This window comes from Rhipicephalus microplus, chromosome 4 (assembly GCF_043290135.1).
Source record: "Rhipicephalus microplus isolate Deutch F79 chromosome 4, USDA_Rmic, whole genome shotgun sequence".
In the NCBI taxonomy this organism is placed as follows: Eukaryota; Metazoa; Arthropoda; class Arachnida; order Ixodida; family Ixodidae; genus Rhipicephalus; species Rhipicephalus microplus.
The window spans coordinates 29786261-29807716 of NC_134703.1; the positions used below are offsets into that span (position 1 = coordinate 29786261).

The 21456-nt window shown below is 45.5% G+C and overlaps 2 protein-coding genes across 2 annotated transcripts in view; one reads left to right on the plus strand and one right to left on the minus strand.

Annotated features, from left to right (window-relative positions):
- Nucleotides 1–25: 25 nt before the first annotated feature.
- Nucleotides 26–19730, minus strand: LOC119171810 (uncharacterized). The gene is made up of 3 exons (XM_037422660.2): nt 19280–19730; nt 14683–15671; nt 26–4048 (listed from the first exon to the last, which is right to left on the minus strand). Coding segments are annotated over exons 1-3 (1536 nt in total). The 5' UTR covers nt 19282–19730; the 3' UTR covers nt 26–3503.
- LOC119171587 (ATP-binding cassette sub-family G member 1-like) overlaps nt 3954–21456 on the plus strand; it is a 73172-nt gene continuing 55669 nt past the window's right edge. The window contains exon 1 of the mRNA XM_075892413.1: nt 3954–4068. The gene's annotated coding sequence lies outside the window, so the exon portion shown is untranslated. The remainder of the gene's footprint in view (nt 4069–21456) is intronic.

Here is a 21456-nt window from a genome sequence, read left to right on the forward strand (position 1 = left end):
GCCTTTTCAACGTTTTTCATCGCAATTGTAGAGTCTAAAACGCAATCTTTATTTTCACGAAGTCAAGATTTTACACTGGAACGCTGAAATAATGTAAGTATTCGTCATTGGAGCGGAGTAAATAGGATTCAATAGTACAGTGACTTCGCTACTGCTGTGTCGCCGTTACACTTACCTTTTTACAAAACTGGAAGTTTAATGTGTGCGCTGAAACTGTAATTCTTGCGCACAGTGCGTTCAATTAGCGTGCGATCAAAGTTTACGATTGCATATATGCCACACTTTGTTGCATCCATTATGCACATTTACGATAGAAATAGTGATACAGGTAAAGACCAAAGGTATTGTGGGCTTCTTCTATTTCTGTCTTTGTGAGCGTGGTTTATAAGAATATAAAATATGGTGACGTGATGTTACCCTAAAATGTGTTTTGAAGGGTTCTCTTTATTTCGTCAGATCGATACCATTAGAAATAAATCAAAACAGTATGCGAGAGCATCTAATTTTCACAGCCACTGTTGAAGTAACAGCGATGTTATTTTTACCAAGCACATTCACGTGTAGACTTCAAAATAAGGCAAATTTTCAGGGGATGCGATGGAATCTTGAAGAGATGAAAATCATTTATCTGCACTCGGTCGCCGAAATTGAGTACTTTTAATGTGCGGACACATATGATGACTCATTTGCTTCAAAATATAAGGCTGAAATGTTGCCAACCGAAAGCTCGCATTGTCGCAATCAGTAATTAAATAATGAATGCTATTACACGTGCAAAACGTTCATTCACCCACTGCAAGCTCAGCAAAAAAAAAAAAAAGTTGCAGAAGGCTGTGGCTTCGGGTCGAAACTACATTATTGTTTAATAATGTCTAGCAATAGCATAACCAAAAAAAATTAGTACAGTGGAACCATAACATAATCAATGAATAACCAGTTCTTTTCAACACAATTGATAACTTTTCAGCCACTTCCTTTAAAAATGGTCAGCTCATTATATTTGGGCTGTATACATATTTTTTTTTCGTACAGCTATTGACAGTCTAACGGGTCCACGACACAGGAGAGATGCTTAGACTTTCTGTTCCGACGGGAGAGCGAGCTGCTACGGGCTAGAGCGTATTTCGAGGGACCCTAATGAAGTCCTTGCATCCATCCATTCACTTACTCACCCATCCATAGTTAATATATATTTTTTAAATATCTCCTGCGTGCTAATGGTAAAGTTATATTTCTTCAACTAAGTTGCTAGAATAAATAACATTGCTTTTCCCACGAATGGAAATGCATGATTCATAATAAACGAGCATGATTTATATGATTAGATTTGAGCAAACCCCTTCACAGGGATGTTTGCAAGATATCCACTCGGAACATGGAGGGCTGCCACCAGTTTTGGCATACACGCCGTGAAACCTGCGGCTGTAAGATGAGCTTCTGTTCCTATTAACTTCTTAGCAAAACACTGCTTCATAAACCGAAGTAAAGACGAAAATTTGGAAGATACCACACTTTGGGGGAATCGGTTTTATGCGAAGCAGTCAGTCAGTTACGTATGTAGCATTTCTTTTTCGCGAGAACTAAAAGGCAACAATGTCAGGGAAAGTATAGGGGATGTTACTAGAAGTAATGATGATGCAAATGTTAAGAAAGAAATGTGGACTAAAGCGTAACGCGCCACCAGCAGGGTCCGAACATGCGGCTTTCGAATAACACGGCCGATGCCCTACCTACGGTGGCGGTCGTCCCTCCGTCCACTTTATAGGGTATATATGCGCATTTGAATGCGACAGCGTCAGGCAACACCGCCTGTCGCCATTGGATCGAGTGTGGAACACTCTTTTCGCCTGTTGGTGTCACGTAGCACGCGATTTTACGACGAACTGGCAGCTGACCGAAAATCTCTCGCATGTCACCTGAAAGCACCAAGTCTGCCAGAACCTTGCTATGAATGAAGGAAGTGAGTGTAGATTTAAGGGCTCGTTTTTTTTTTGTTCGACACATGCAACAGTAACAGCTCTATACTTCTTTTGGCTTTCGTTAGTTCTCATTGGTGTTAGGTTGAGTATGTGATACAAAGCAATATCTATAAGCTTAATCAAACCTTGCTAACCACTCATGTCTGCATTTTTACTTTTCTTATGCACATCCTGGAGTAATACAACATGACGGTCAGGACCTTCTTTTTTTTTGTAAAGTAGTGCTGTCTGCCACCTAACCACTATGAGAGCAGGGCACTGGATAGACGAGATCGAACGCACAGTCGTCAGCAAGCTTAATAATTGATATGTGGGGTTTAACGTCTCAAAGCCACCATATGATTATGAGAGACGCCGTAGTGGGGGGCTTCGGAAATTTCGACCACCTGGGGTTCCTTAACGTGCACCCAAATCTGAGCACACGGGCCTAGAAGATTTCCGCCTCCATCAAAAATGCAGCCACCGCAGCCGGGATTCGATCCCGCGACCTGCGGGTCAGCAGCCGAGTACCTCAGCCACTAGACCCCCACGGCGAGGCCGTCAGCAAGTTTAACTTGAACGCTCACGCCTGACCTGGACTGATGTCAGCCGTTAAGCGCTGGCGCGGTTGCCGAGATATTGCTTAGATGGTGTATCGCAAAGTCTCTACAGCAGAACCCAAAGCTACGCGGCGCTAGCGTCAATCATAGTGTTTCAGCACACGCTGCGGAACGTTCGGGTTAAGCCTGCTCATGACTGTACATTTATTTATGATGTGTTTACGATGCCTATCTCAAAAATCGACGCGAATCTTGTGACGTCTTTCATCAGTGCGCTTGATAATATTCAGAAAGTTGAACACCTCTACACTTTATGGCGTCGATAAAATTGCTACTACACTAACCCGGGCAGCTATCTGGAAGCGTCCATTTTGTGGACTGTCCATTTCGTCCACCGTTGAGTGGCCGGAGATTTGGCTAGCAGCGCGGCCCCTGTTTTCCGGTTTTTCCGCAACGTCATCTTGGCGTTACGGAGCTTGCGCAACTTTCCAGGCAAATGAGAGCAAAAGAATGGCCGCGCGAATGTTGGAGGTCATGCATTAACACTGATTCTGTTATCGCGTAACCTCCGAGTTCGGTTTAACACGTACCAGCGCGATTATGTCCTGGCTTGTCTTTTTTTTTTCTTTTTTTGCAATGAAACACACGTTGATGACTTCATGCCAAAGTAGACACGTCTATTAGATGGAGATTTCCAGAATAGCTTCCTGGTTTGTCTAATCTCAAACGAGAGGGGGTGGTTGATAATGCAACGATTATGCTCTAACGCATTTTTTATCGTCCCCATCACCGGTCACAGCGGCACATCGCATCCGCTGTCAGCGGGATCAGCCGGGCGTGAATAGCGAGCGACAAAAGCGCGTGGGGGGCAAAGAAATGACACAAACTTAAGCGGAACAAATCGCTACATTACTCGCCTCTGCTCTTTTTTTTTTTTTGTGCAGTAAAGCGTGACGACCAACCACGCGTTCCAAATTCAACGTCATCACCTGAAGCAGTTTCGCGCTCGGACTGAGAGCAAGAAAGTGAAAGCTAGCAGACTCGCGGCCCGAAACGGCGCGCTTTTCGAAGACGTGCCGTGAGGAACGTTGTGGCTGGCCGTCGAGGCCTCTTTCTCTAGAGCTTTTTGCTGACTCAGGATGACATCGACTTCGTTCGTTGCGGTCTCCTCTTGCGACCGTTGCCTGCTGTGCGGCGGTGATCCGGGCCAGTTCTCGTCGTCTTCTGCTTCGTCATCGCTGACGTCGTAGTAGTCGTCTTCGTAAGGACTCGCGGAAGATAGCCCGGACGCCGGAGTGTCAGTGGTGAGCGAGACATCGCTCAGTGCGGGTCGCTCGTAGTCCTCCGTGCATCCCAGCTGTTTCAGGCTCAACCGGACCACTTTGCTGCCACCGATGGTCGCGTTGGCAGCCGAGGCGTCTTCGAAGTCGCACTTGATGTGACGCAGTTCTCGCCGGAACTTTGCGTTGCGCGTGGCTTTCTCCAGGTGTAGGATCCAGGCCAACCGGCAGTCGCAGCTGAACTTGTTACCTGCGAGTGGACAGCAAAGGGTAAGAGTGCATCGCAGAGAGACTTGGGTTGATTGGTACTGTATATTTGATAGAAATATACTTTTTTAGTGCGCAGGGAACGTTTCAGAAAGACGGCAGACAGGACAGAGCGCGCCTTCTTTCTGAAATGTTCCCTGTGCCCTAAGAAAGTATATTTCTTTCAAAAATATCACAGAACTACGCAGTATATTGTGCCCGTGCAGTGAGGAAAATGCTACGATAGCTTAAAGTTGTTTTTTTTTTTGCCCACGAAACTATATGCGTAGCAAAACAATGCAAGGAAGACAAGACACAGCCCTACTGTACTCAGATTGGAGTAGCGCAAAGTCCTGTCGTCTTTTTTGTATCGTTTCTTAGCGATAAAAGCTTTTACGCAATAAGTAACATTTAGTCCCCGTGGCAGTACAAATATTCATGCTGGTGTTGGTTCACTTCTTTTCAGCGTTTATTTATTTATTTTTTTATTTATGTATTGGTACCTCGAGGGTCCCGAGGGACATTACATGAGGGGTGGGTATCATAAGTAAAGAGAAAACGATAAACAATATAACAATAAACATCAATAAGACTAAAATACAAAGTGTAGATACAAATGGCGGCAATAAAAATAAGACAATCCATTTCACAAAGGCAAGTCCAAAGGCATCAATTCATGTATGTTCGATGGTATATCTGAAGCGTGTTGCATCACGGACAAGTGCAACATCTTTTGGAAGGCCATTCCAGTCTCGGGCAGTTCTGGCAGTTCGGGCAGTTCAGAATGACTGATGGAATGTAGGGGTGCGGGTACGGGGTGGAATTACTGCGCTCAGGTGGTTTGTTCGGGATGTACGATGAGTCAGTTGAATCAACCGACTGTCACGAGGCAAGTGTATTTCGATGGCGTTCTTTCTAGCTGGCTGTTCTTTAGCTACTCCTGCGATTACAGTGTAAGAATCTACATACACAGGTGCTCCCCCCGAAGCATGGAAAAGTTCAATCCAGTGCGTGTAAATTATGTTCGGGCTGTTATCAGTTGGCTTGCAGCATAGTCGGTGCCACCTTAGATGGCGCTATACGACCAATGAAGTCAGTCGTCTCGGCAGGAACGTACAGTCAGCCAAATCTTTAGCTATTGTGCGTGAGTGGCGACTTTTCTGTGCGTCAGCGCAGTATACGGCGGAGCTGAGTTGCAAAAAAAAAAAAAAAGCGAGGATAAGCACATGACCAATGGCATCGCCACTAAGCGCTCTCACCTCGGCCAGTCGTCTGCCTCACTCTCCTTTCTTATCAGCGCACTGCGCAGATGAACCACGTTCTACTGCTTATCTTCTCATCAGCGCTGGCGTATCTTGTAATGTTATTTCCTCGATTAGTGGTTGCAACGTTCATCTTCGGAGAATAAGATACGACCGAACTCACGCTGTCGGGCCCAGCTAAGCACGTCTTGTGGTCATGCGCTTGCCGTCGCCCTGGTTGACGGTGTAAGATACAAACAATTGCATCTCACACCGTTGCAGCTCGACTCCGTCGTATGATGCTAACGTATAGACAGCGTCTTCTCTATTTTTTTTTCAATGCCACCCACACATAGAGTAAAGAAACAATTTAGAGAAGGTAAACTTTGGCCTTGACAACAATACGAAAGGTATAAGCAGCGGTAGCGCATGGAGAAATTTTGTTTTCCGCTTCCTGTTAACTCTCTTGGGTGCCCTAGGGCACCCAAGAGAGTTAACAGGAAGCGGAAAACAAAATTTATAGTTTTTTTCTTGAATGAAGAACAAAAGCAAATGGCCACCGTTTTTATTCCGTATTGGGTGCATATGTGCATACGCTGATGCCACAGTTATTTCTTTATGCCATGGATATCCTTTGTATACAGAAGTGTACGAAAGAGACACTCGTGTAAGGCTATGGGTTTTTTTTCTTGAATGAAGAACAAAAGCAAATGGCCACCGTTTTTATTCCGTATTGGGTGCATATGTGCATACGCTGATGCCACAGTTATTTCTTTATGCCATGGATATCCTTTGTATACAGAAGTGTACGAAAGAGACACTCGTGTAAGGCTATGGGTTTTTTTTCTTGAATGAAGAACAAAAGCAAATGGCCACCGTTTTGATTCCGTATTGGGTGCATATGTGCATACGCTGATGCCACAGTTATTTCTTTATGCCATGGATATCCTTTGTATACAGAAGTGGACGAAAGAGACACTCGTGTAAGACTATGGGTGTCTCGTTATCTTTCGCCCACTTGTTTTAAGCGCGTCGATACGTCCAGCAGCACGCCAAAGTGCCATTTGAAACGCAGCACCTGCAGTGCGTACGGCCCCGCCGCGGTGGTCTAGTGGCTAAGGTACTCGGCTGCTGACCCGCAGGTCACGGGATCAAATCCCGGCTGTGGTGGCTGCATTTCCGATGGAGGCGGGAATGTCGTAGGCCCGTGTACTCAGATTTGGGTGCACGTTAAAGAACCCCAGGTGGTGAAAATTTCCGGAGCCCTCCACTACGGCGTCTCTCATAATCAAATTGTGGTTTTGGGACGTTAAACCCCACATATCAATCAATCAATGCTGTGCATACGAAGGTTACATGGAAGCGAAAGGCATTTATTGGCAGCTGGCACCAGTAATAACAATTCACGAGTGAGTTCGGGGACCAATATTACTTATTGACAGCAAACCAGCAATCATGTTTTAATGCAAAAAATAAAATAAATCTGTCGTGTTAGAACCATATTCGAGAGTTTGCCAACGACACTGCTTCAAAGGCGGCAAACAGAAAAGTGTATATGGCTTGTAGAAACTATTATTACAAAACAGTCTTAAAAATCAGGATTACATGCTCCGTGAAAGTTTCGAATGTCAGCTCTTGCTTTCGCCCAGCACAGCTTAACAAACTCACTTTTTATTGCATTACGACATACCTCGGTAAAGCTGAGGACACAAGGAGGAGGTGTTTTTCGCAATGAAATCACGAAAGTCGAGGGAAGCGCAATGATTCTACACGTGTAGGATCAGCTCAAATGTAACGTAGTACACAAATACAGTACACTGACGGCGGTATCAAGAAGGCTCAGAGTGAAATCATGCACCACCCCGCCGCAGTGATCAAGTCACTAAGGTACTCGGCTGCAGACCCGCAGGACGCGGGATCGAATCCCGGCTGCGGCGGCTGCATTTTCGATAGAGGTGTAAATGCTGTAGGCCCGTGTGCTCAGATTCGGGTGCACGTTAAAAGAGCCCCAGCTGGTCAAAATTTCTGGAGCCCTCCATTACGGCGTCTCTCATAATCATATGGTGGTTTTGCGACGTTAAACCCCACATACCCGTCTATCTATTTTTTTCTGCAATGTTCATTCAAAGGACGTTATAATGAACCTAAAGAGCAGGGTCTCTGCATCGAAACATTTGCGCTGTGTGAAAATTCGTGAGATAGCACCATAACCACGTGGGGTGCACAGTCTACCCCACAATATTACCCAGTCGGGCATGTACCTTTATTGTTTAAAAAGCAAATCTGTGGCCATGCAGTTTTTTCTTCTTTGTGATAACGGCAGCCATAGGCCTATGATCTGGCGTCGCCAGAAATGTTTACTTACTATATTTAGTGCTGAAAAACCAGAGACTGAAGTCAGGCCATCGTGAGAAGCACGTCATGGTCCGTTTTTTTTTTAGTAGTAGTAGTAGTAGTACTTTATTTACAGTAAGCCGGATGCAGAGCTCACTGCAGGGGCAAAGGGCTAAAGGCGAACAGCCTGACAAAGGCCCTTGTCCCTCCGCAGTCCGTGACAGTGCAAAGCTTAAACATCAGCACTGGCAAAACAATATATATATTCAATACATTGATTTCAAGCAACCTGCAATCGTACACACAAAATTCAAACATAAATAGCATAAGAAGTTTACATAACACAATTCAAGAATTAGAGGTCACTCTCGTAAAAATTCACAACTAAACGATATCAATAAAAACTCAAAAACAGACACAAAATGCATGCGGATACAGTGAATTGCGCTGTATACACTTTTTCATACGTTCATGCTTCGTGAAGCGTATAATGTAAGAACTTGATCGCAGATGGTACACAGCGGATGAAGGAACTACGAAGACAAGCGATAATTTAGGAAATTTAGGAAACTTTGCAGTCACGAGGCAATTTGCTTTCGCCGCGTAGCTTTTTTGGAAAATAACTACATGAAAAGGCGTACCCACCTTGCCAGTCTTTATCTCTGGTTGTATTAGCCAATTGCATCATGGTTGCAAGCTTCCTTAATGTTGCCAAGTTAGCACTTGTCCACTGCGTATGTATCTTATTCGCTTAAGTTTTAATATAACAGAATACCAACTAGCCCGCTCCCACACCTTGTGAAGCACGTTGTCTTTCGAATCCAGCCAAAGGGGAAGGGGCATACTGCGACAAAACTTTGCCTCCCCTAATGGGAAACTCTGCGCACGCCTAGGGATGTCAGAGGACGGGAAGCGGAAGTATTGCTCGAGTCATAAATGGACGTTAGCGAAGTGGTGACACGGATAAATTTGTGCACACAAAAAAAGAAGCTGGAGTGGGGAGATGAAACGCAGTACTGCAAAGTGACTGCTGAGACACCAAAATAATAGCACAAACTTAAATGGGAAACACTTGCGAGTGGGCTTCCCGGCTCGGCAGGATTTTGACGGATTTCGTTGGCCGATTTCATCCATCTTATCGAAATCAGGGGAGCTACCTCTGCAAATGGAATGCTGTGCTTTCTCTTTCCAGTCCTGCTTTCTGCGGCTTCTTTCACGCTCGCAGGCTGACGGACGAGAGTGACATCTTGCGAGGCTTTCATTTCTGAGAGTGTTTTTCGCATCAGCTACTTTAGGCGCTGAGTGCCTGGCTGCTGCCACACGGCAAAGAGAAACGGTAGATCACGTTCCGATGTTTCCATCGATCATTTGCAGCCGTCATAATAAAGCTGTCTCGTGACGACGAAATCGAAATCCAGTATGTGGGGAACGGAAGGAGCAACATGTAAACACACAAAAAAAAAAAGTAGTTCGCGATGTCGTCAGCCATTGGTGCTAAATAGCACTGATGCTACAACGAGCTAGAACAAAACACGAAATAAGTGGCCAGGAATCCTATACGCACCATTTATAAAATCAGCAATGGTATCTGCGAGCACGCACTCTCTATGTTTATCTTTCTCGCACGCACACACTCACGCACGCGCATGCAGACACATACACCACCATCATACACGCCGAGTACAAATCGTTCTAGAGCAGCATAGTTAATTACTTCACAAGAACACGAGACTCGTGGATGCATGGCATAACAATGGAAAGTATGCAGATAAAGCCGATGCACGTGTGGTAGCTTCATTGTAGATAAACATATTTGATGGGACGAAAACAAGCCTCGTTATTTTATCGTTCAATCCCGTTCATACTGAATAACTTCTCGACAAATCACTCGACACGTCATGCGACCGGAAGAAGCCCTCGTTGCGCTGAACGGTCTGAGACCATTTTCGCCTCCGAGAGGTTAGCGTCGCTTGTGAACAATGCGACGAAAGGGGCAAGTTTCACGGTGGTTTGGAGATGTGATTATGGTTGGGTAATACCATGGTCACACTGTAAAATTTATTGTATATGCTTACGCCCCGAAACTCGGCGGTGCTCTGCTGCACGAGGAAGGGAAGTGTTTGGAAATGATGGCAGTGTCGATGCATGCTTAAGCAGCCCAACAGACTTGAGTCAATGCTTATTTCGCGATAATGTGTTACGGCTATGAGCAGTCCTGCAAATAAACTTAACAGCCATTCGCAGCGGCTGTGACTTTTGCACGGCGTGTGCTGGTCATGGTGTTGGAATAGGTTATGCTTCCCAGGCGGTCGCGGCTGTAAACTATACATGCCGCAGAGCGAGAATAGCGTAGTTCTTGTGGTACCTACAGTATCTTTAATGCACAAAAATATTCATAACGAAGAAAATGGTACTCAAGACGATCTATGGACTCTGCTTCAGAGAGTAACTTGTATTTATTCTATAGAGTCACTGCTACCGAGGTTGTGTGTCGCATTCAAGTGAGTTTGGCTAGCGCACTCGCTGACAAGTGCGCTTCGCAGCGAGTATCACTAAACGTTTCTGTCTGACAGTGGGTGGATGATGTTAGCGGGGAAGTGTATGCTCTCAAAGTGCACTTAAGTTGCTCCGCGTGGCAGGTATAGAACTTTACAAGGAACACACTACAATGGGAACACGGGGGCAGTATAGCGTTCGTTCTGTTAAATTGTATCTGTCCTGTGTGTTCTCTGTAGTGTGTTCCTTGTAGTGTTACCCATATGCACACCATCAAGCTATACCATCGCTTATCGCAAGCCACTTACAATGCGAGGTAGTGAGAGAACGGAGTAGAATGCTTGTAGAGCCATGCGGATGGTATGGGGATGGAACGCTGCCAGCGTTGTCGTGGCTGTCATGCAAACAGCCGCGCTGAAAGTCGACTCCGTTCTTTTAAAGCGATGATACAGCGCGTTTCAGGGGAGTTGGTGGACGCAATGATCGTATTCGACCATTCCAGCGACTATAGGCGGCGCAGCGGAAGGTCGAAATGGCGGAAGAGACTGTGCACGATGTCGCGAGTGTTTATAAGTCAGCGTCGCAGAGCGTGAAGACGGGTTCATTGGTTCATAACTACCGAGAGGCCGAGCTGCGTCGTATATTTGTCACCGAGTGACAGCTTCGGAACACGGCTACATGGCGCCGCCTGCGTCGCTAAAATGACCGAATACCATAGCGCAACGGCGAGAGCTCCAGTACGAATACGGCTGTTTTGTCACCGATGCAGTCGTGACTACCCGCGCGATAAAGAACTTGCCAGTGTGAACGGGGCTTTAGATCATGGAATGAGACCGACAAAGCCGACCATCTTGTTCCTGCCTGCCTGAGCCAGCCTTGCGACCAGTGAGGTGCAAGGAGCTCTATGGGAAGCCAAGACGCACGCAGAGGTTGTCTTGAAGAATATGCCCTCGTACCAAGAGCAACAATTAACCCCTGGGTGGTGCACGGTGGTGGTGGTGGGGATTTTGTAGCCACAGGCAGGAATAGCCTAGCAGACCCTGCCGACAATCATTCCGCCTGAGCGACTCTTTCCTTGTAGCTCCGCTCACCATACATCGCTTAATCCTGTCTCTCGTAGAAAACGTAAAAGTATATATGTTATAGCCACTTGCTTTCGCATCAGCCATGGACTTTCCGGAAACACAATGTTTTCACAGCTTCCGTGGAGGAACTCTCCTTTCTGCATACTGTCCATTTAATTTGAGGTATAGCGCATCGAGGACGGGACAGAGAAGACACATGGCAAATTCATAGCACTAACTTTGAACGATGCAGTTTACACCGAGAATCAACAGTGTGTATATATATATATATATATATATATATATATATATATATATATATATATATATATATATATATATATATATATATATATAAATATGTATATATACTAACACGGTGCGTATACAATCCACCTGCTCAAACCAGAAATCGTGTATCTAGTAAGCAAATCACGTGACATTCAAAATTTTCGCCGATAATAATATGGATGGCTTGCTGACATACGTGCCACCAAATTTGGCGATGAATCGCGCTACTATTATGAGCCTTGTCATTTCGTTAGCGTTCCTTCCAACGATGCTTGTGTGCCAACAAACGTCGCCCTTACACTTCAGATATACATACTTCCGCGGAGCCCCTGCACACAAGCATCGTTGGAAGGAACACTAACGAAATATATGGGTGTAAATTCGTATACCTTTGTTTTTGCTGAGGCGAGAAAAGGAGGGGTCGTAGCAGCTGTTAGTGAGGTTTCTAGCCTGGTCTTACCCCCCCCCCCCCCCCCCCCGCCGGTCTCTAACCTGTGGTGGCTACGATCCCACAGGTTAAACGATGCCATGCACTTTTGCCAGGTATTTTTTTCTGATATGATAACCCTTAACGGGACGTCGACTTTGTGTCTTCGCGCTAGAAACACCTCGAATCTAAGCTTGTTAGTCTTTTCAACGCTTTTTTGCAAACCGTTTAGGTTCATCGTTTGCATAACTTCATAGCCTTTGCCCGAAAGTTATTGAGCGAAACTCACAGATGTTCGCCAAAACGATTTCAGGTTTGAGCAAGTGGATGGTTATGCGCCGTGTTAGGGTATATGTATTGTTGATTCTCGGAATAAACTGCATGCATTACTGAAAGTTAGCGCTGTGCACGTGTTCTTCTTCTCTCCCCCGTCCTAGATGCGCTATACCTCGGATATTATGAATAACCAGCAAGCCCGCAGTGCAACCTTAGTGTCCACTAAAGTCTACCTTTCACAACAAACCCGCTTGCACGACAAGTGAGAGGGCTGAATATCCGCGTCTTCATTGCACATTAGTGCACGCTCAGTGGGGAAGGAGTGCCCCTGTCTTTAAATAACCATGCAAGAGTGTGTTCCGATCCTGTTCTTATTATTCTGCATAGCAGAGTTGACTCGGCTCGACTAAGGTCTCTTGTGACACAAGGATGATGGGTCTAATTCCATAGACAACGGAAATGCCATGGAATTGTTTGTTTTGATGGTGGCTCACAGAAGCTCTGATTGTTGGTTGTCTTGAAAGTGCTTGGTTGGCCAGGGCATCTGCTCTTTTGTTGCGGCTGATACCAACATGTGAAGCTATTCACTTAAAAGTTGTGTTGATGCCTTTTATTTGGTAGCGTCTTTCAGTGATGCTAGCGCCTGGCGGCAGAACTTGTTTGTGGGAGTCCCTGGATGAGGTTGTTGCATTGCCGATTTATAGTCGGAGAGAATTGGTTCGTTGGGCGGGTCCACTCTTCAGCTTCCCAAGAACAGCAGCAATAGCTGCTAAAGCTAGCTAAACTAGCTTTAGCTAGCTCAAAGTATCTAAAGAAAACGAAAGCAAGGACCTTAACAGAAACTGGATGTGACATTCGATGCCAGAAATGGCTGAGTTATGGAGCCCAGCGGTGATGCTAATGTTTGGACGTTATCGGATAAAACAATTCGGCGGTGAATTTTGCTCATGGACCTACGTGAGGCAAACTTGTTCGACGAGGTGATGTCTCGATTCCTCGATGTGTCGGGTCCAATAACACATGTAATAGTCAGAAGTATCTTCGGAAGCAATGACTATTCGCGTTTCAACTCCGCAACGCACGTCGTCGCCTGTATGCTATTTGAAAAGACCAGAATCCTGACACACACTGCAGTAGAGGAATGGCCGAGAGAAAACGATAAAAGTGAAGTGTCTACTTTAGGAAGCATTTTGCTTTGTTCTAGAGCTTTTCTTCCAAGGGTGGGGGTGGGGGGGGGGCTGTTTTTCGTTTATCAGCTTGCTCGTTGAGCAGGCTGAGAATAAGACTAATTGTAACAAACACTGCCTGGTGCCTATGTTGGTACGCCCGGAGAGGTTGGGCCACTTATATATAAAGCGCACATCTACCGTGGAGGGGGCGTGTTCTCTCCTTTGCAGGGAAGCATGGCGGCAGGAACCGATCTGTCGGCACGAATGTGTACTGTATATAATGTTGTCCCGCGTCAAAGCCATGCCGGCTGAGGGAAAGGGCTTCGGGGTGCCGTGTGTTTGTGTACGCTAGCATCCCCTCCCCTTAGTCTCTGTTCTGCGAGCTGGTCTCACGCGTATGATCTGCCCACGAATGCCGCCAAGGTCAAGTGCACGAGGGCCTGACCTCGTTCAGTTCCTGTGGCCCGCGTTCCCGTTGGTCTACGTACTACGTGGCGCACGTGACTGTTTCAAGCGAATTATGAATTAGTGTGCTAGACCGTATTAGCTACCAGAAACGCTACAGTAATATAAGTTGAATATCTTATTTACATATTTGCAATATAAAATGCTATTTCCTAAATCCGAAAGTAAGTGTGTGTGTGTGTGTGTGTGTGTGTGCTTTTTCCGCCCCCTATATGTAAAAATAACTAAAAGTAAAAAGGGGGGTAGCCCGTACCACCAGGAGGTATAACGGGCTCAAGCCAATCTAACATAAATGAAGAGGGGAAACTTCCCAAATTTTTATTTTTATTTGAAAAAGCCAATTAGTTAAAAGCCATAGTTAAAAAAAATAACATGGGTAAAACCTAGCGTGTGCAGCATGAAACTGTAATAAATAAACTTGTTAGCTTCTCATGAATGAGCAGGTCGTTATGCAGCAGCAGTGTATTTCCCCCACTTGAGTTTTTGGAGTTCGTGTGTGTGTGTGTGTGTGTGTGCGTGTGTGTGTGTGCGCCGCTTTTTTAAGGGTTCGACTTCACTCGGCTTTGTCATATAGCAAAGTAGTCCTACTCCCACTCTAATAGTCCTGGAAAGAATTTGGGACAAATTATCAATGAATTAGCTACGATGCTTTTCGAAGAGCCCATTTCCCCCTTTATTCTTGCAGTTTAGTCCTCCTGCATGTTCGTAGATAATGAGGAATCTATTTGCTTATATCTGTTTCTATACGCCTGAGCTTACAGCATTCCTATGTCCCAATCATAATCATTGAACAAGTGAACGCAATCGTGCATATAAGGCAAAAAATAAAAGCCCACATAACCTATAAAGCAGGCGTGAAATGCAGCTCCCCTCACCGGTGAGGCTCATGTCGAAGGACTCGGCGTCGATCTTCGCCAGGTCCTGGACCGTCCTCCAGGTAAGCGTGAGCAGCTGGTTCTGGGACAGGTCCACGGACACCAGGTTGGGAGCCCCTCGGAACATGTTCGCAGGCAGTACACGCAGTCGGTTGTACGACATGTAGAGCACCGTCAGTTGCGGCAGCCCTTCGAAGGCCAGCGGGTCGACCTCGGACAGCTGGTTGTACTTGAGGTCCAGCTCGGCCAGCTGGGGCATGGCGCTGAACACGCGGGCCTCGAGGCGCGTCAGCTTGTTGCGGAAAAGGTCGAGCCTCGCTACGCGCTCCAGACCCCGGAAGCTTTGCTCGCTAAGCTTCTGGATCGCGTTGTCGCTCAGCTCCAGTTCGCGAAGGGCACCTAGGTCTTCGAATGCACCGTCGTCCACCAGTTCCAGCTGGTTGCGCTCTAGGAACAGCTGCGTTAGGGCAGGCAGGTTCTTGAGAGAACCGGCCCGCAATCTTCTCAGCTTGTTGTCCGCGAGTTCTAGTTTCTTGAGGCGTGGAAGGTCCGCTATGGCGTCGGCGTCCAAGCTGGTGATCTCGTTTGAGTCCAGTGAGAGGACGGCGATACGCGACAGGTTGTGGAACGCGTGTGGCTTGACGTCTCCCAGCTCCGCTTGGGAAATCTTGACGCGCTCGATTTGCGGCATGTGGAGCAATGCCAACGTCGGGACAAAGTCGAGCTTATATTCGCTGCCGAACGCTGTGAACGCTACGGAAACTACGCTCGGTTGCTGTTCGAATGACTGAAAGACAATATGATCCACCGGAAGTTTTCTTCCCACGTAACACGTGACTTCGGCTACTTCGTCCTCGTCGCCGGTGTCGCAACGGCAGTACATGGGCTGGTCAATAAGGTGGCAGAGGTCGGGTACCAGGTCGTCTGAACCAGCACGGTGGACTAGAGCAAGCAGCCTGATGGCTACTAAAAGGGCCAGTGCAGAGGGCCTGAAGTGAAGGAAAATAGATGAAAAGTTAGGGACAAAGATGTTCTAAAAATCTTTGCTGCAACTCGAAGCACCATAGTGACGAAACTTGGAATCTTGCAGCCTGAATGCCTTTTCTTTCTTTTTTTGTTATATGCACGAAAACTTTTGTCATACATTCATTCATTTATATATTTCTGACGACAATGTCGCGAATACAATTGGGCAAAAAGCAGATGTGCTCGGCCTGACGGGTCCACAACACCTGTACTCACACCCTTGAGGCATGTGTATACAGAAACAGCATGGTACACTGTTAAGGTATACAGACTGCAATTTTACAGAAATTGAGCAATGTACATAGTTTTAGATTTGCAGAGAGTCTTAAACTGCCAAATAATGAGACCCCAGGAAAATATAACTTCTGCGTGCACAACCTATTAATACTGAGGGCAGAAATCGAGGTAACCTAGAGAATCTTTAGGTGTGGAACACCTCACTGGATCCGGGCTGTCGTATGCGGCCGTCACTTGGTGTAACGCAGGAAAAACCACGAATGAAAATAGAAAAAAAGGAAGCAAGCCGTAAAGAGAGTGTGAAAAGCAGAGAACTAATTGAAGTAATATAGAAATAAAGGGAAACAGAAACAGGAAAGCCGAAAAAAACAAGAAAGAAGAAAGGAAAGAAATAGAAACAAAAAAAAACGCTGCCCAGCTTCACACTTCCTTCACATTTGGCACAGCTAGTGCAAATATGCCCTAATTTTTTTTAAAGGAGCACAGGGACAGATTCTTGTACAATTTTTATAGCCTGTGCGGGTCTGTTAAGAAGACTGGGAATTATGTGTGTAAGCACTAATCTAAACATTGCCGAATGCAGCGCCTGTCAATGAAGTGTCACAATAATACGAAGTGTCACTGTATTGATACAATACAGTGACACTTCAGAAATTTTTTGGTCATGTGCACCAAGTGACGTACTACTGCAGGTGAGTTCTGAGTTGGAGTAGAAAAAAGTTATTTTGAGGGGAAAAAAACAGCTATTTTCCGCGGGCATTAAAAGGTCAAAGCTTTTGGGAAAATGACGCAGTAGAGGAGGCAGTCCATGTAAAACAACAGACCGAGCGACCATCTGCACGTCGCCATCGGGCAAGCGGTGCAGACGCATGCAGTGTCTCATCCAGGCATCCTGCACCATTCTGAGGACGATGGGTTCTTTCGTGGCTGCCAAGCAGAACTGGGTCATCTTTACTGGCTTTGTTCCAAGAAATAGTTACGCGATGATCCATCCAGTGCGTGAGGGAAAGTGCGATGCGCTCTTCTGTCTTCTAGCACACACAAACATGAGTGTGCGCGCGAACATAAACAGCACCAACAATGTTTTTCCAAGAGCAAGTATATACACATCCTGAAAAAGCACTCGCTGCAAGTAACCACGGAAACTATATGGCTGGGTTTCGTCCGTGGATGTCTGAAGTAAACTTTAGACTACTCGTTACATTGTACTTGGTGGTTAACGGTTCAAGACCGAAAGCGGTGCTCTTCGCCTGCTGTTCGGGAACATAATGACGACTTCCGTGGGGTTAATACTATATTTTTGTTTGCTTTAATTTTGGTTTGATTTAATGTTTTTTTGGTAGCTGGCAGTTACAAATTCACCGAACAATTTGTTTGGCTTTATTGGTGTTTTACAATGATGTATAATATTGCAATTTTATCAATTTTTAAAATGCCATGTGGTATAGCGAGTTGCTTTTTATTGCATTTTTTAAGATTAAAGAGATTTGACGTTATATATGCTCTTTCCGACCCTTTTCCCCACCCACGTGCAGGGTAGCAAACCAGTTCGTCTAGGTTAACCTCCCTGTCTCTTTCTTTTATTTATTTCTCTCTCTCTCTCTCTCTCTCTATGCTGTGTTAATTTTCACTTTTACCAGTTTATTGTGACTTTCTACAAAGCATGTGTGGCCACTTTATCGTTGAGAGCAACTTTATTTCTTCTGTCGAAGAGAACTGTTTTGCGAAGGAAAGCAGAAAACGGGAAAGATAACAATTGATTAAAAAACATACCAAAGTTGGTTACGCGTTAAGTGCAATCGCGTTAAATAAATGATTGTTTATAAAAGAAATCATCAGTGACAACACATGCACAAGATGACACTACATTAAATGCGAAAACATTAAGTGACATGTAAAGAAACGCGTGCCCATCGCAGAAAGGACTACCCGGTGCTTTAGATAACGGCTGTTGATAGGGGCCACTCGTGAGCGCGGCTCCTTCACAAAACTGGGATAACCGATAATTGTGCCCTATTCAATTGATGGCGTGTACGAATATTTACTCATCATGTACAGGCGTGAGTTGTAACAGATTTCATTTTTTTCCCCCGACAGTTACGTTAACGCAGGGAAAGTATCGTGCCATTTAAATAACGAGTTTATAATTCGCAGCACTCGTGTGCCTATAAATACGCGTCGAAAATCCCTCAGGTGCTAAATACTTAGTTCAGTGTCTCTAGCTTTGGCACCTCTCATGCCTTGACTACATTTTAACCTTTAGAATTTCGCGATTTTACAATGCAAACGAAGTAGGAGTTCGGGGGGTGGGGTTGAGTGCGGATGCTCAAAGTCATGACAGATCGTTGAACTAGAGATGTTTCATACTTTGGGGCGTATCTTGTTCAACGACATCTCACGAAATTTTTTTTTGGAACAGCCTCGCATCACTGCACACGAATAGCACGAACTTACATACCCGCGGACTAGCAGGATCTACAAACTTCCTTCTCGGTTAAATCGGATGACATCGTAAAATCGTGGAGAAGTGGTTCTGTGCTCTGTTTCTGCCATCACTCATGAACTTTTAAAGGAGAAATGTGATTCATCTAGAAGAGCTCTCACGCGTAATTACATTTCTCCTATTCAAGAAGAAGACGATCACAGACCACGGATGCTGGAACTCTTTTGCACGATCTCTTAAGTAAGTATGCAGATATCCATCATGATGATTACGTTACGGTCATTGTGCAGACGATGTAAGTTAAAAACTCAGACGCATTCGTAAGCGCGCACCTGGTCACGCTGATGGTCGAGCACGATGACACTTCTGTTTATCGAAACAACGAAAAGACAACAGTGCGTCACATGTGCACACACGTGCTCGTCCGAGTGATAGCAATACTGAAAGTGTGGAGTTGGGCAGCCTTCGTTGTTTCTCTGTGGTTTTCTTTCATTTTCTCCTTTTTAGTTTCTTTTCATTTTTTCTTTATTTCTGCGTTTTTCTATATCTTTATTTCTTTCTCTGTCTTCGTACTTCTCGTTTCCCTTATCTCTAACTTTTTATTCGTGGTTTGCGATGTCGTATTTAGCTAGCCATAGCAGCAACGTCCGCACTTAATATCATCATCAAGAAAACTATCAACAAGACATATCTTGGGCGCGAGCGAGTGCTCGGTAAGCTACAGCTGGCCAAACTACATGCGATATTGCCTGCGTTACGCCGACCAACGACGACAGCGTACGACAGCCCAGACTCCTAAAGTGCTCCCAACTTAAGAGTTCCTGAAAAAAATTTTTGCCAGTGTGCGCAAAAATGCCATGACAAGCGACGACGAAAAGCGGTTTGACTTACATGACATAAAGGTGGTGCAGTGAAGACTAAGTGAAGAAAACTTGGCAACGATTTCAGATTTGCGTGGGCGTCGGCAACGGATCCTGGAGAGCCGACGTTCAGGCGCTTCCCAGACGAAGTATTCCAGTCGACGGAGGCGGGCAGAAGAATCGAGTTCTTCAATGATGCTCCTTCACACAAACACACACATAACAAAAAAAAAAGAACAAGGACTGAACGAGTCACCAAAGTGGACGAGACACGCACTTCTAAGAACGTTTTGACACTTGGAGAAGGTTAGCAGCACTCGAATACAGCTGACGCAAACAATAAATGAATAAACAATGATGCGTGAAAAAAAGTAGTACTGCGCAAATATTTCGCGCTCGGCAGATGATCCAGCGTCCACGTCTTCAGCACGAGGAGAGAGACGAGGCTCGCCTGCTGGAGCGCCCCGAGCCGATAAGAGCACTGCTAAGCGGCGCTTCGGGGCAGCGTGGAATAGCGGAGCAGAGGGAGAGAGAAAAGGGTTGAGGGGATGAGTTGGTCGGAAGGCCAGCGCTCCTGGCCCTTGCATCTGCGGCAAGGATTCCCGCCCACTATCAAAGTTAAGGAAAAAAAGGTGCCCCTATGTGATGTATAGGCCGAATAAAAAAAAAAAGACGATTATATTGGTGCTACAATTTAATGCCGTTGGTGTCCGCAGCAGGCTGTTAGCTCTTCTGAAGTCGTGGATTTGGCTATATATCTTAGCTATTTTTTTTCTGAATATTTTTTGCCAACGTCTATTTACGTGCTCTCTTCTGAGGTCGTATATTTCGCTTACATTTTAGGTGTTTTATTTCTGTATATTTTATGCCACCGTCTATTTATTTGTTCAACCTCCCGTGGTGGGTTGTGGTAAAACTCGAGGGCTGACACGAAAGTCGCAGGATCAAACCCCGTTCACGGCGGCTGAATCTCAATGAAAACAAAATGCCAAATGCCGGTGTGCTTATATTTAGGCGAATGTTAAGGAACCTCAGGTGTTCCAAACTTTGGAGACTTTGGCCATGGCATCTCTCCTAGTCATATTGTCATTTTTGGGGTGGAGTGGGAGGTTGAAAATTACTACACTTTTATTTTTGCTTAGACACTAAAAATGATGAAATGAAGCGTCATGTGATTTTCTTGACTTCATTTCCAGTCAGCTTCGAATGAAAAGGGCGATGATGTAGGTCTACGCCTCCTCTCGTTGGAGTTCACAAAGGTTTGCGGCGGGGTTCTTCGATCGCCGGGACCCATTCAGAATCGTTAGACGCTATTTAACTGCAGACGTTGGTTGGAATGCAGCCGGGTCGAGTTGAACAATTAGAGAAAATCCATGGGAGGCTACATATCCACTTGCATTGCCTTAGTCCTTTAGGGTGTTAGTGCTGTTTGGTGGGCAGTGTAACGGTAGGCCACAGCAGTTAATGGGTAGATCCCGAGTTTTAGCGGCACATTTTGCGAGAACTTACAGCCACATTTGTGTCATTTGTATATAGCAACGTATTTGCTTGAATTGATCCCTCATCAACTACTTACAATTGCACACAAAGATATAGAGAAGAGCCCTATTTTTTGTCCATCCCCTTTCCAAGTTTTTTGCGCAATACCTACGAGATTTATTATGTAGTAGTTTATCTAATTTATTGACGACTAGTTGTGTCAGCTCGTCGGAGGCATGGTATAGAAAAAATCTGCGTCCGAATTTTATTGCTTTGCATACGTCAGCTTGACTATGTTACTACAGCGGGAAAGCTATTATAGATTGAAACGGTAAAGCCAAGGACCTTTGGTTTCAAAAAGCGTTAAAACTAGTAGGCGTGGGCTTGGGGGAAGGGGGGTAAAGAAGACGGCTGCCCTCCCTAGTCAGCTTAAAGGGGGCGAGACGCAGTGAGCCCCATACTTTGACCTAATATAAGGTAGGGGGGCTAGGCGCTGCCATCCCCCTCCCTCTCTAACCGGGATCCCTGTACACGCGTATCGTTGTAAACTCAACTGTTATTACTGTAGAGTGAGAAATACGAAACACTAGTGCTAACTCCTATTTCCTATGCCATTTTAAGCAATGCAAAATTATCCTGACATGCGAGTTCGCGAGCGTCCCTTGGGAGGCTGCTGATGTAAAACACGCAAAACCTCTCGAGCGCTGCGATCCATCATTCCATGGATAA

Excerpts from the sequence above, each read along its gene's own strand:
- LOC119171810 (XM_037422660.2), bottom strand. Across the intron at positions 4,049-14,682 it reads CTTCGACATGAGCCTCACCG|GTAACAAGTTCAGCTGCGAC; the intron begins GTGAGGGGAGCT and ends GTCCACTCGCAG.